Source organism: Mustelus asterias, chromosome 6 (genome assembly GCF_964213995.1).
Source record: "Mustelus asterias chromosome 6, sMusAst1.hap1.1, whole genome shotgun sequence".
Taxonomy (NCBI): domain Eukaryota; kingdom Metazoa; phylum Chordata; class Chondrichthyes; order Carcharhiniformes; family Triakidae; genus Mustelus; species Mustelus asterias.
In genome coordinates, this window is record NC_135806.1 from 98,735,316 (window position 1) to 98,751,353 (window position 16,038).

The 16,038-nt window shown below is 43.1% G+C and overlaps 1 protein-coding gene across 1 annotated transcript in view; it reads right to left on the bottom strand.

Moving 5' to 3' along the window:
* Positions 1-16,038, bottom strand: part of adgrv1 (adhesion G protein-coupled receptor V1) — a 504,809-nt gene that overhangs the window by 323,364 nt on the left and 165,407 nt on the right. The window contains exons 46-48 of the mRNA XM_078213879.1: positions 13,079-13,189; positions 2,525-2,789; positions 1,012-1,134 (exon numbers count right to left, since the gene is read on the bottom strand). Coding sequence (XP_078070005.1) covers positions 1,012-1,134; positions 2,525-2,789; positions 13,079-13,189 — 499 coding nt within the window. The remainder of the gene's footprint in view (positions 1-1,011; positions 1,135-2,524; positions 2,790-13,078; positions 13,190-16,038) is intronic.

The window sequence follows — 16,038 nt, forward strand, 5'->3', positions numbered from 1 at the left end:
ATAGGATCTGGAATGCTCTGCCTGGCTGTGTGATGAGGCAGATTCAATTGCAGCACCTGAAAAAAATGCTGGGCCACAGGGTTGGGGAATAGGACTCTCTCGCAGAGAGCCAGCATGGACATCATGGGCTGAATAGCCTCCTTCTGTGCTGTAACCGTTCTATGATTCTGTCAGCGGTGCCCTGTGATCATTTGCTGGAAACCATACACCTCCATCTGCAAGCAGAGGTAAACGTACCCCGGTTTGACATTTAGCTCCTGTCGAGGCTTCTCTTCACAGGGAAAGCTAGGGCAGAAGTCTTGATGGCATCACTAATATATGTGAGTGATGATTAATGATTCATCATCATTTTGGTCACTTCTTCAGAAGGACCATACCATAGGCATGCTTCCATTGTTATTGTATTAAAGAAGGCATGCCATGCCGATTAAAGACCTGAGCAGCCTAATTGGTCACAACTATCAAAATGCCATTAACTTTATTTACAGATCCCAGCACAGGTACTTGTTGATGCCCAGGGGAAGTATCTTTATAGGACGTGGAAGATCAATAAGATGGTTGTAGATGTATCGTCTGCTGCATAGACACCTAAAGCTAACGGACAGCACTGGGTTGGGTATGAATGTAATGAATGGATAGATCCTGAACCTGGCTCCACCTCCTGGTAACTGTGTCATAGAATCATACAGTGCAGAAGCGGCTCTTTGGCCCATTTGTGTCTGCACCGGCACATGAGAAACACCTGACCTCCCAGCTAATCCCATTTACCACCACTTGGCCTAGAGCCTTGAATGTTAACAGGAATAGTGTCACCTTGCTGAGCTATGCGAAAGGTGTTGTGGAATAGTTCTCATTGCAATAACCTCAAAACTATGTTTAAAAAATTGTTCGCATAAATTGCACACGTTAACTATAAATTTTGTACACTAAACATTCCATACACCATTTATTTTTGATAAAGAATTCCATCATATACTTGGTACTTTGAACAGTTAATATCTGGAATCTTACCAATGCCAGAGGGAGGAGTGAAAAGGAAGATACTTCTCACAATTTTAGCAGGAATAGTCTGGACCAGTTTTACAAAACGTTGACCCGTCTCCCAAATGTACACCGCACAGGAAGTATGGTTGCCTGAGAGGTATAGTAAAGGTAAATTTAATTAATGCATAGGTGCATAAATAATATTCTGTACTCAAAAGTGGCTAAAACAATGGATCTGAAAGCCCTTCAAAGAGTTGGTTAAATAAGAACAATATCCTTGAGAAATTACAGTAAATTGCAGTTCAAGAACAAATTATTTTTGACAAAATAAAGTTCATTCAACCGTGAAAAGCAAAAGTGTAGGCATCTGAGGTGTCTTTACATCAATTCATGCTCTGTCCACCAAGGCCCCTACATGGGGATGTGAATTATCTGGCATCCTTTTTATGCCAGGATTTAAGCACCATTATTGGCAATATAAATCTGACAAAATCTTCTTCTGGCTGCTCCCCAATGCTAGTCTGTGCAAAATGGATGCAACAGTTTGGTTTTATTCTCAAGTTTGGGGAGGGGAGGGGATTTTAACTTTGTGACCTACTCGCAGGAAACAATGTCTCCCAGGAATGAAGTTCTAACTAGAGTCAGAGGCTTCAGTATGTGGTGATGGGGTGGAGGGAGGGGGTGCAAAATATGATTGCAAACATCCAGGGTGGAGAAGGTCAGAGACCTCTGGAGGAGGTTAGAGGTCTGGGTTGGGGGTTGATTTCAGAGATCTTTGAGGTGGAGGTTATGGGGAGATCAGAAGAATTGGAGTTGGGGCTGGAATGTCCAATCATGGGGTTTGGCAAGGTAGGAATTCTGGATCAAGCAGGAAGGTAAGAAGGCAATTACCACCTGGATCCTCACCTCCCTGTTTTCCTGAGCCTCAGGAAGCTCTCCTGTCCAAGTTTAAATTGGAAATGGTGGGTAAAACTGAAGAAAGCGGCCTCATATGACATTTAAATTGCCAAGCCACCTCCTGGGAAAGAGTTGGCTGCCCGCCCCTGTCCTGCCTCCACTGAAAACAGAAATGGGCGTGCAGCAGTTAGGATTCAGAGCTTTAAACACCTTAATCTCCCACCCATCCCATACATGACTATTGTTCGGAGTTAAAATCTTACCCAACATCCCCACCAAGTCACATATAGACCAGGCTAGAGAGTGGTGGCAAATTCCCTTCAATCGAGGATACAGATAACTTAGTTGGGTTTTTAGTAATAATCTCAACTGAAACCTGATACGGTAGGACTATGAATGCACAACTTCCAGGCTGCTACTCCAATATCACAATTACTAAATGTGCCACACTACATCCTGAGCTAATGAGAATATTAGTGCAGAATGATCACGCTTGGTATTTACTGAACTTGAGCTTCTTGGTTTACAAACTCCATTTCAAAAACAGGGCTCCACATACAAGAAAAAGATATACATTGGGGCATTTTTTTAACATTAATATCTATTGAAAATAAATGGCTGAGTGAAAAACTCAATTACTTACCTCCAATTGCATTGTTACAAAAGACAAGGTAGATATCAGCGCCAACATTAATGCTGCTAACATGCGTTGCTCCTTGGACCATCAAATTCTGGAGGTTGCTGAACTGGTCATCACTCCATTGATAGAGAACAGATGCTTGGTTAAAGCCCGACTGAGAAACAGCCAGGTACAGTAGACTTCCTCGGTTAAACAGAGTGAGGCCGGTAGCCCCGTGGGTAGGAAGGTTTTGATGCAAAATAAATAAATGCCCGCTCCATCTATAGATCTGTGGGCATATCATTTGAAACAGGATATTAACTTTAAACCGAAGGAAGTGTTCAATTTCATTCATCACAGTGTGAATCCATTGTGGAAATCTTGTTTTGTTTTGTTTTAGCCATGACCACATCATGCAAAACAGTAGCAGAAAAACAGGTCAGCATCTCACCCCTTTGTCAGGCATAAAAGAGGCAACCAAAGCAAAGATTGAAAAGAAGCAACCAATCGTTTGGAGGGATACAAACGATTGGTCTAGTTGGACCAAGGAGCGGCACAGGCTTGGAGGGCCGAAGGGCCTGTTTCCTGTGCTGTACTGTTCTTTGTTCTTTATTAAGGAAAGAAAATTTTAATGGTGACCACCTGACTGAATCTGCAGTGGAAATGCATTAATTGCTGTATTGTTCAGGTCATTTGCGGGTTTCAGAACTTTCTTGTCTTATTTTTGCCAGCATCCGATTCAGCCCATGGCTGCCTTTGATGTTATGAAAAACTCTGAGGTAATCCTAATTCTGACTGTAATACATTTGGGCACCTTCAAGCTCACTCACTGCACATCAGTTCACTAATGAAATTCATTAATCCATATACACCATTGTCCTCCTCCCTCGAGAACTTTTCAAGTAACATTTTAACTCTAACTAAATAAATTATATCCTTCACCTCTCCAGGACATCCTCCCTGTTTAGCATTGTAATATTATCCTTAATCAGTATTGCCACTCCGCCCATCTTTCTTTCTTTCCCTATCTTCCCTGTACACCTTGAATGCAGGAATATTTAGTAACCAGGCCTGTCTTTTGTTGAACACGCTCTCTATTATCGTCACATCATTTCCCCATATGGCTACCTGCACCTGAAGCTTGCTGGCCTTAACTACCATGGTTTGTAAACTTACATACATGCACTATAATCTAATTTACACCTTACTGCATTCCTTCTTAGTCTGAGCCCACTTAATATTTATGATTCCTTATTCTAGTCTTACCTATTTCTTCAAATTCAAGAAATCATGCTAAAAATTCAGTCTGCAGTCAAAAGGTTTAACCTTAAGTGTAAAACAACCTGTAGTTATTCATTCACATGAATTCTCTGAATTATACCACCAGCCTTGCTCCCAGAGTGGCAGGACTGTTCCATGAAGAGAGATTGGGAAAATTGAGCCTGTTTTCTCTAGTTTTCAAAGAGAGATGATCTTACTGAAACCTACAAAATGTTTGAAAGGTTTGACAGGATAGTTGCAGCAGGATGTTTCCCTGGTTGGGGAGTGTAGAACCAGGGGATACAATTTCAAAATAAGGGGAAAGCCACTTTGGACGGAAATGAGGAGAATTCTTTTACTCAGAGGGTTGTGAATCTTTGGAATTCTTTACCACAGAGGGCAGTGGAAATTCAGTCACTGAGTATGTTTAAAGCAAAGATTGACAGATGGGTTGGAGATGTGGCAGGCTTTTTCCGCTGAGGCTAGGGGAGAAAAAAACCAGAGGGCATGGGTTAAGGGTGAAAGGAGAAAAGTTTAAAGGGAATATTAGGGGGGGCTTCTTCACGCAGAGAGTGGTGGGAGTGTGGAATGAGCTGCCAGATAAAGTGGTAAATGCGGGGTCACTTTTAACATTTAAGAAAAACTTGGACGGGTTCATGGATGAGAGGGGTGTGGAGGGATATGGTCCAAGTGCAGGTCAGTGGGACTAGGCATAAAATGGTTCGGCACAGACAAGAAGGGCCAAAAGGCCTGTTTCTGAGCTGTAATTTTCTATGGTTCTATGGACTGAGGCAAACTGTGGGATTGTGCAGACCACTTGCTTATGACCAATCATTAAAAAAAATTCTCTTTTCTAAACACCCATATGTGAAGGCTCTTACCTTAGCTGAACTGAAACAAAAATGTGCAGCAGCAAGCTGATTGCATAACTGATACTTTTTATCTCTTGAGAAACAGAATAAATGATTCACGAATGTCCATGAGGAATGACAGAAATGTTGCCATGGATGCCACCAATTATAGAGCCTGTCACCTGCTGACCAGTGCTGATAAATGCATTTCAATTGTACAGAGGTTAAAATTCAACTTCTCCTGTGGTGCAAAATGAGGGTTAGTAAATCTGCTGTCTATCAAAAACCCAAATGATATCAATAAAATGAAAAATGTGTGCCAGCCATGGATCAGCAGGTGCCACTCTCACCTCTTAATATGTTCAAGAGCCATTCCAGGACTTGAGCACAGAGACCGAAGTTGATACTCAAGTGCAGTACCGAGGGAGTGAGGCACTATAAGAGATGTAGGCCGGAATTTTCCGGCCAATCACGCCCCACCGCCACTGCAAACAAGGACAGAGAATTTGGCGCTCAGCTAAATCTCCGTTCACTGCAGTGGGAACAGAGAATCCCGCCAGCGTGAATGGCCGGAGAATTCGTTCCATAATCTTTCCGATGAGATTGAAAACTGAGGCCCCTACCCTTTCTCTCGGATGTACTTAAAAGATTCCACTGTTGCGAAGAAGATCGGGAGAGTCATCTCTGGTGTCCCTGTTCAATATTTATCTCTCAAGTAACATGAGATTGATATTAACCATTGCTCTTAGTGTGAATTTGGTGTGTGAAACTTCACTGCTACATTTCCTACAGTGCAGTGAATTTGAAAGTTCTCAATTGCCTTTGAAACATCTTGTGGCTATGCAGTACAAACCCAAGTCTTACTTTTGTTTTCCTTCTTAAAATTGGGCAGGTTGACCAATTTACTAATGTCCTGCTAAATTAGAATTTCACCTCCAGATATGTGCAGATTAAGAATTGACACAATATAGCACAGAGGGGAATCCCCACTGGAAACACATTTCAAGAATAATGGAGGGAAAATCCACAAACAAAAACAATCTTGATGGTGGGAGGCAAAGGACTTTTGAATTTAATTGTAAAATTAGATTTTTAAAAAGTTATGACAATCTTAGTGCAATTAAATCATAGAATCACAGAATGGTGACAACACAGAGGAGGCCTTTTGGCCCACTATGTCTGTGCTGACTCTCTGAGGCAGCAATTCACCTTGTGCCACTTCAATGCCTTTTCCCCAGAGCCCCCAAATGTTTCCTTTTCAGATAATGTTCCAACCTCTTTTTGGAAGCCTCAATTGACCCTGTCACCACCAGGCTCTCGGGCAGTGCACTTGAGATCCTAACCACATGCTGTGAGACAAAGTTTTTTCCTCATGTCACCATTGCTTCTGGTTTTCGACCCTTCCACCAATGGGAACAGTTCTTCCATATGCAATCTGTCAAGACACCTCATGATTTTGAACAACCCTATCAAATCTCTTTGCAACCTTCTTGAAGGAGAATAGTCCCAACTTCCTCAATCATTCCACATAACTGAAATTCCTCAGCTCAGGAAAAACTCTCATGAATCTTTTCTGCACCCTCTCAAATAACTTCACATTCTTCCTAAATAATGGTGTCCAGAACTGGACACAATACTCCAGTTGAGGTCAAACCAGTACTCGGTATAGGTTGAATATGACTTCCTTGCTTTTGTACTCTAAGCCCAGGATGCTTTATTAAATGTGCTCTCAATCTATCCTGCCACCTTCAATCATATACACCCAGGGTGCTCCTGCACCCCTGTTAAAATTGTACCCCTTATTTTATATAATCTCCCTGTGTTTTTTGACCAAAAAAAATCACTTTACTCTTGACCTCCTCTTGGGAAATAAGAGTGGGAGGCTTTCAAAAGTGTGTTAACCAGGGTTCAGGGTAAGCACATTCCTCTTAGACTGAAGGGCAAGGCTGACAGAAGTAGGGAACCCTGGGTGACTCGGGATATTGAGGCCCTGATCAAGAAGAAGAAAGAGGCACATGACATGCATAGGCAGCTGGGATCAAATGAATCCCTTGAAGAGTATAGGGGGTATAGGAGTAGAGTTAAGAGAGAAATCAGGAGGGCAAAAAGGCTACAAGATTGTTTTGGCAGATAAGGCAAAGGAGAATCCAAAGAGCTTCTACAAATACATAAAGGGCAAAAGAGTAACAAGGCAGAGAGTGTAGCCTCTGAAGGATCAACAAGGTAATCTATGTGCTGATCCACAAGGGATGGGTGAGATCCTAAATGAATATTTCTCATCAGTATTCACTGTTGAGAAAAGCATGGATGTTCGGGAATTTGGGGAAATAAATAGTGATGTCTTGAGGAGTGTACATATTACAGAGAAGGAGGTGCTGGAAGTCTTAAAGCTCAGCAAGGTACATAAATCCCCAGGACCTGATGAAGTGTATCCCAGGACATTGTGGGAGGCTAGGGAGGAAATTGTGGGTCCCCTAGCAGAGATATTTGAATCATGGATAGTCATGGGTGAGGTGCCTAAAGATTGGAGGGTGGCAAATGTTGTCTTTTGTTTAAAAAGGGCTGCAGGGAAAAGCCTGGGAACTACAAGCCGGTGAGCCTAACATCTGTGGTGGGTAAGTTGTTGGAAGGTATTTTGAGAGACAGGATCTACAGGCATTTAGAGATGCAAGGACTGATTAGGGACAATCAGCATGGCTTTGTAAGTGGAAAATCACGTCTCACAAATTTGATTGAGGTTTTTGAAGGGGTAGCCAAGAAGGTAGATGAGGGCAGTACAGTTGATGTTGTCTACATGGACTTTAGCAAGGCCTTTGACAAGGTACCGCATGGTAGGTTGTTGCATAAGGTTAAATCTCACGGGATCCAGGGTGAGGTATCTAAATGGATACAAAATTGGCTTCTTGACAGAAGCCAGAGGGTGGTTGTAAAGGGTTGTTTTTCAAACTGGAGGCCTGTGACCAGCGGTGTGCCTCAGGGGTCAGTGCTGGGTCCACTATTATTTGTCATTTATATTAATGATTTGGATGAAAATATAGGAGGCATGGTTAGTAAGTTTGCAGATGACACCAAGATTGGTGGCATAGTGGACAGTGAAGAAAGTTATCTCCGTTTGCAATGGGACAGTGGGCTGACGAATGGCAGATGGAGTTTAATTTAGATAAATGCGAGGTGATGCATTTTAGAAGATTGAACCAGGGCAGGACTTACTCAGTTAATGGTAGGGCATTGGGGAGAGTTATAGAACAAAGAGATCTAGAGGTACAGGTTCATAGCTCCTTGAAAGTGGAGTCACAGGTGGACAGAGTGGTGAAGAAGGCATTCAGCATGCTTGGTTTCATTAGTCAGAACATTGAATACAGGAGTTGGGACCATCTTGTTGAAGTTGTTCAAGACAGTGGTAAGGCCACATTTGGAATACTGTGTATAGTTCTGGTCACCCTATTATAGAAAGGATATTATTAAACTAGAAAGAGTGCAGAAAAGATTTACAAGGATGCTACCGGGATTTGATGGTTTGAGTTATAAGGAGAGGCTGGATAGACTGGGACTTTTTTCTCTGGAGCGTAGGAGGCTGAGGGGTGATCTTATAGAGGTCTATAAAATAATGAGGGGCACAGATAGCTAGATAGTCAATATCTTTTCCCAAAGGTAGGGGAGTCTAAAACTAGAGGGCATAGGTGAGAAGTGAGAGATACAAAAGTGTCCAGAGGGGCAATTTTTTCACACAGAGGGTGGTAAGTGTCTGGAACAAGCTGCCAGAGGTAGTAGCAGAAGCAGGTACAATTTTGTCTTTTAAAAAGCATTTAGACAGTTACATGGGTAAGATGGGTATAGAGGGATATGGGCCAAAAGTTATGTGTGGAACCGGAGGAGATTGGTGAAGCATTGAACCAATATTTCTCTTCGGTGTTCACGCAAGGGGACATGAATATAGCTGAGGAGGACACTGGGTTGCAAGGGAGTAGAATAGACAGTATTACAGTTGATAAGGAGGATGTGCAGGATATTCTGGAGGGTCTGAAAATAGATAAATCCCCTGGTCCGGATGGGATTTATCCAAGGATTCTCTGGGAGGCAAGAGAAGTGATTGCAGAGCCTCTGGCTCTGATCTTCAGGTCGTCGTTGGCCTCTGGTATAGTACCAGAAGATTGGAGGTTAGCGAATGTTGTCCCATTGTTTAAGAAGGGGAACAGAGACTTCCCCGGGAATTATAGACCGGTGAGTCTCACTTCTGTTGTCGGCAAGATGTTGGAAAAAATTATAAGGGATAGGATTTATAGTTATTTGGAGAGTAATGAATTGATAGGTGATAGTCAGCATGGTTTTGTGGCAGGTAGGTCGTGCCTTACTAACCTTATTGAGTTTTTTGAGAAAGTGACCAAGGAGGTGGATGGGGGCAAGGCAGTGGACGTGGTATATATGGATTTTAGTAAGGCGTTTGATAAGGTTCACCATGGTAGGCTTCTGCAGAAAATGCTGATGTATGGGATTGGGGGTGATCTAGGAAATTGGATCAGGAATTGGCTAGCGGATAGGAAACAGAGGGTGGTGGTTGATAGTAAATATTCATCATGGAGTGCGGTTACAAGTGGTGTACCTCAGGGATCTGTTTTGGGGCCACTGCTGTTTGTAATATTTATTAATGATCTGGATGAGGGTATAGTTGGGTGGATTAGCAAATTTGCTGATGACACCAAAGTCGGTGGTGTGGTAGACAGTGAGGAAGGGTGTCGTAGTTTGCAGGAAGACTTAGACAGGTTGCAAAGTTGGGCCGAGAGGTGGCGGATGGAGTTTAATGCGGAGAAGTGTGAGGTAATTCACTTTGGTAGGAATAACAGATGTGTTGAGTATAGGGCTAACGGGAGGACTTTGAATAGTGTGGAGGAGCAGAGGGATCTAGGTGTATGTGTGCATAGATCCCTGAAAGTTGGGAATCAAGTAGATAAGGTTGTTAAGAAGGCATATGGTGTCTTGGCGTTTATTGGTAGGGGGATTGAATTTAGGAGTCGTAGCGTTATGTTGCAACTGTACACAACTCTGGTGCGGCCGCACTTGGAGTACTGTGTGCAGTTCTGGTCCCCACATTACAGGAAGGATGTGGAGGCTTTGGAGAGGGTGCAGAGGAGGTTTACCAGGATGTTGCCTGGTATGGAGGGGAGATCCTATGAGGAGAGGCTGAGGGATTTGGGATTGTTTTCGCTGGAAAGGCGGCGGCTAAGAGGGGATCTTATTGAAACATATAAGATGATTAGAGGTTTAGATAGGGTGGATAGTGATAGCCTTTTTCCTCTGATGGAGAAATCCAGCACGAGGGGGCATGGCTTTAAATTGAGGGGGGGTAGTTATAGAACCGATGTCAGGGGTAGGTTCTTTACCCAGAGGGTGGTGAGGGATTGGAATGCCCTGCCAGCATCAGTAGTAAATGCGCCTAGTTTGGGGGCGTTTAAGAGATCCGTAGATAGGTTCATGGACGAAAAGAAATTGGTTTAGGTTGGAGGGTCACAGTTTTTTTTTTAACTGGTCGGTGCAACATCGTGGGCCGAAGGGCCTGTTCTGCGCTGTAATGTTCTATGTTCTATGTTCTAAATGCGGGCAATTGGGATTAGCATTGGGGTTTAAAAAATAAGGTGGCATGGACAAGTTGTGCCAAAGGGCCTGTTTCCATGCTGTAAACCTCTGTGACCCTATGACTCTTCTCTGCATTAAATATTAACTACCACTTGTCCATCCCATTCCACCAAACTATGAGCTTTTGAAGATTTACATTATCCCCTCATGGTTCACAATAATTCCAAGTTTCGTATCAAATGGAAACTTTGAAATTGCTCCCTTTATAAAATGTTTTTTGGAAGTCCAATTACACCACATTAGCAGTATTAGTGTCACCAACCTCCCTGTTACCTCTACAAAAAACTCAAACTAGTTAGCTAAACATGATTCGCACTGGCTTTTCTTAATTAACCTGCATTTGCCTAAATGACCATTAATTTCATTCTGAATTGCTGTTTCTAGAAGCTTCTCCACCAATGAGATTAACCTGACTGGCATGTACTTGCTGGACTATTCTTTTTTGAACAAGGGTAACATTTAGAATTCTCCAGTCCTCTGGCACCACTTCCAAATCTAAGGAAGATTGGAAAATTATGGTAATTGCCCTTGCAATGCCCACTCCCACCTCTCTCGGTACCCTTGGATCCATCTCATACAGTGATTTAATGATTAGCCCTAATCACCTTTAAGTGCAGACAACCTATATAATACCTCCTCCTAGTCAATTTTACACCCTACAAGTGTCTGAATTACCTCCCCTTTCATGATCTAGACAAGAGCTTCTTCGTTAGTTAAGATTGATGCAAAGAATTCATTTACTACCTCAGCCATGCTCCCACCCCCTTTTTGGTCCCACTTCTCCTCTTACCATCCTTTTTTTATTTACAATGTTATCAAAGGCTTTTGGAATTATTTTATGTTACCTGACAGTCTTGTCTCATCTTCTATGTGTGCTTCTCTTATTTGCTTTCTCAATTCCCCTCTCAACTTTCTGCATTCGGCTTGGTTCTCAATTGCATTATTCTCCTGATCAACTTTAAGTGCAGACAGCCTATCTAATACCTCCTCCTAGTCAATTTTACACCCTACAAGTGTCTGAACCAACTTCCCTTTCGTGACCTAGGCTCATGCTTCATTTTAATCTCTATCTCCTTCATCATCCAAGGAGCTTTGGATTTGTTTGTCCTTCCAGTCCCCTTCGTGGGAACATACCTTGACTGTACTTAAACTCTCTCTTCTTTAAAGGCAGCCCATTGTTCAGTTACAGTTTTGCTTGCTAATCTTTGATTCCAATTTCCTTGCCAAATCCATTCCTACCACACTGAAGTTGGCTTTCCCCCAGATAATTAGTCTTATTCTGGAATACTCCTTGCCCTTTTCCATAACCAATCTAAATCTGAACTAAATGCTTCCCTATGGACATTTGGTGCACCTCTTGATCAAGAACAAGGTCTAGAAATGTCTTCTTTCTCATTGGACTAGAAACATACTGCTGTAGAAAATTCTCCTGAACACTCTGGAAATTCTTGCCCCTTTTCAGCTTTTGGCACGACTATTAGCTGGGTGAAATAAAAAACAATTTGCTTGAATAATAGAATCATAAAATCATTACAGTGCAGAAGGAGGCCATTCAACCCATTGAGTCTGCACCAACCACAATCCCACCCAGGCCCTATCCCCTAATCCCATGCATTCACCTTAGCTAGCCCCCCTGACACTAAGAGACAATTTAGCATGGCCAATCCACCTAACCCACTCATCTTTGGACTGTGGGAGGAAACGGGAGCGCCCAGAGGAAATCCACGGAGACATGGGGAGAATGTGCAAACTCCACACACACACTGACCCAAACCGGGATTCGAACCCAGGACCCTGTGAGTCAGCAGTGCTAACCACTGGGTCACCATGCCGTCCTAGTTATGAATCTAGTTATGCTAACATCAGGTGCTGTGGTCACAAACTCTGACAATATGCAGGCATCCTTAGAAAGGTTCTCAGAGTGGAAATAACAGAATTTGGAATTGGGAATCTTATGTTGAATCCGACCCTCACATGACCGCATCCATTTGGCAGGATGTAGTTGGTGGGGTGGGGTTTGGGGAGGAAATGCGATTCTTCCTTCCATTATATTTTACATAAGAATTTATGATGGGACTTAAATGGGACAAAACGATCATCTACTGTGGCAAGTAGCAGACATTTTCCCCCAATCAGCCCGATTTCCATCCCCTCATTTGAGGAAAATGTAATTGCCAACCTGATTAAATTTAGTAACAAGTTATGAACAGAAAGCTGTCTTGGATACTTTTTGCTTCAGAAATGATTTTCTGATAGGCCCAATCACGAGAAGTCCAAAAGGATTTGATCAAAAAATACCGTTACAATAAACAGAGGAGTCGAAGGTTCAGCAGTTTTGCAGCTTAAGTGCAGGAAGTGCAAAGGCGGCGGGAAATTTGGTGGGTCACAATGTTTCAGCAAATTACCTGCAAGAAATATTCCCCTCTGCTTCTTTTTTTATTATATAAATAATGGCTATCGTGAAACTGAATCCAGACAACATTATGGGGCGGCACGGTGGCACAGTGGTTAGCACTGCTGCCTTACAGCGCCAGGGACCCAGGTTCAAATCCAGCCTCAGGTTAGTGTCTGTATGGAGTTTGCACATTCTCCCCATGTCTGCTTGGGTTTCCTCTGGGTGCTCCTGTTTCCTCCCACAATCCAAAAGTGTGCAGATTAGGTGGGCAGGCCATGGTAAATTGTCCCTCAGAGTCAAGGGGATTAGCAGGGTAAATATGTGGGCTCAGGGGGATAGGGCTTGGGTGGGATTGTTATTGGTGCAGGCTTGATGGGCCTTCTTCTGTACTTTGGGATTCTATAATTATGGCCAGTAAATCTATGTCATCTCAAAGTTAACCTTTGAATTACTGTCAAGGGTGTCCGCTTGGCTACTAATGATCAAATAATCCTGGTTGTCTTGTGTGAAGTGTTTCACATCACTGGTTTCGGGTACAATCAAAGACTGAATCTGTGGGGAAAATCAAAACAAAGACTGATAATATTTTGAAATTATAACAACAATTAATCTGATTTAATAGTCGAGCATTTTATATCACCAGAATAATAGAACCGCACGTGATAAAATACACTGTGGCTGAAATTTTCCAGCCATTCCCACTGGCAGGATCTTCTGGTCCCCCCACCCCCCACCACCACCAGACTGCGGAGGCTGTGAACAACGAGAAAGACCGTTGACAGCAGCAGGACCGGAAGATCCCATGAGCGAGATGAGCCACATCATTCGGCAAAACCTGCTGTGGGCGTAGGTGATATCCCGTCCTTCGGGTGAACTTGGTTTATGCCAGCAGTGTGAAGCGGGACCTTAGTGACTGGCTGTCTGGTGCACTTGCACCAGCTTTCATTTCCCATTGACTTCGAAAATATGGCCAAAGTTTTTTATTTTAAAAGAAGTAAAAGCAAAAGTGAGACAAGGAAACAACTCCCCAAAAAGGGCATGAACTAGTCTTCAGTGTAATGTAGAGGAAAGAAGAGCAGGTGAAGTAAAAATATAATGAGCCTGTTTCACACTGTTGCCACGCCACAGACCGATTTGACACACACAGGGCGCGATTTTCTGGCTGCACTCGCCTCAATATCGAAAAATCCTGCCCGAGGTCAATGGACCTTTGCATGGTTCGTCACCCCCCACCCCCCCCCCCCCACCCACGATTCTCTTGGTCCCCCCCCGCTACGATTCTCTTGGCGGGCAGGACAGGAAAAATCCCCCTCACAATGTCACATCACTTACTACAGCACAGATAAACATTGTGGCAAAAACATCCAAGCATTTTGGTATTAATTTTTTTTGGTTTACAAACAGCCTCTCAGATTTAAGTCCTCAGTTTGAAAATTACACTGGAATTACACAGGGACTAAGAGTGGAATTTTACGACTGTTCTACAATCCATTGACTTCGCTGGGACCGGAAAATCCCGACAGCGGGGTGGGCCGCAAAATTCCATCCCAGGTCTCAAGACCACGTTATAGGTGAGACCATGTCATAATGAGGTCCAGTGTATGCGGTGGGAATCACACCTGGCTGGGTAAGTACAAATTAAGGATAGTCTGTTCTCCCAGTCCATTAATCTGATTTAATCAGATAATCACAAGTGCATGTTTTATAAATCTTTGTGATTCATCTCATTTTCTTTGGTCCTTTTCTGGTGGCAGTGGATTCAGTCATCCAGTACCGTCCCAACTTCAACATTCTTCGTTGGGAAACCTGAATATGAGGAGTTAGTCCTCACACAGCATCCACAAACATGGCAGGAATTCTGAGTAATTTGTCAGCTCATATTTGACTCTTAAGTTTCTGCTGTGCCTGAGCTCAGCAAACTCAATATATACTGAACATTTCTTAATCTGTGTAGTTCAATATTGTGACAATCAGCAACCTTACTCAGTAAATCAATAAATGCTATTCAAAACAGATTAAGATGCTTGCCCTGATTTTTGCCTCAGAGCGAGGGTAATTGCACTATTATTGTTCATACACTAATCTAATGGACCTGATGAGCTGCTGGTTTCCAGCGTCCACAGTATTTTGCTTTTGTTTCTTATGAACTGTACTGTATTTGCATCAGAGAAGGGGAGGCCCGCGAGAGGGTGTGACTATGAGTGATGCAGGTATGGCGATATAGAATGTAGCAATGGAGGAACCTCAGCCCTTACAAGTGGCCAAAAGGTTGGAGGTCCTTACAACTTGTGTGGGCAAGAACAGGGGCCGCAGGAAGGATGAGCAAACTAACCACGGTACCGGTGCTAGGAACCAATTGAATGGGGTAATAAAAAGTTATGTAATTGGAGTAGGGAACAGCACAGCGGCATAGTGGTTGGCCTCACAGCACCACAGACCTGGGTTCAATTCTGGCCTTGGGTGACTGTATGGAGTTTGCACGTTCTCCCCACGTCAGCATGGGTTTCCTCCAGGTGCTCCAATTTCTTCCCATGGTTGAAAGATATGCAGGTTAGGTAGAATGGCCATGCTAAATTGACCCTTAGTGTCCAAGGATGTGTAGGTTAGGTGGTTTAACCATGGTACACGTGTGAGGTTACGGGGATAGGGTGGGGGGTGGGCCTGGGTTAAATGTTCTTTCAGAGAATCGTTGAAGACTTGACAAGCTGAATGGCCTCCTTCTGTACTGCAGTGATCCTACGGTGCTATGGGCCAGTATAGTTAGAGGGAAAGGTGCACTAGAGACAGTACCGAACAAATTAACCCTACAGTCACAGCGGAATGTGTAACAAAAAAAGGTTTTCAAAAAAAGTTTTTTTTTATACTTTTCCAATTCAATCAAATCAAATCCAATTCAGAGTCTCAACAAGTTGAGACATTTCCGATCCAGGCTGACAAGACAGGGCGAGCGACCAAATCACCCTGTCCTGGGCCTGATCTACATGAGCCAAGCTGATTGGAGAAGGGGGAGGTTCCTCCTCCAAAACTTGAGCTCATTTGCATCTTAGCCAAAAGGCCGAGATGCCGCTTTAAAAAATTGCTTCATATGAAACATATGAAGCTTCAGTGTAACCTAATGACCTCAACCAAGTGCGGCCGACCATGGGCCGACATACTACACTTGATCTTAGCCAAAAGGCCGAGAAAAAGTTATTCATTGATAACTTTCAACTTTCTTTAAAAAAACAAATTTTCACTGCAGCCCAATAAAAGTGTCAATCATCCACACCCTTTAAAGTTGCAATAACTTTAGAAGAGATTCAGAAACCTCCTAATCTTGTGTAAATAAAATTGTGCAATTGACATCAAAGATCAAAGAGCCTGAGTTATCAATCAATGTTTTCCCTGTGTTTCGACAGGTA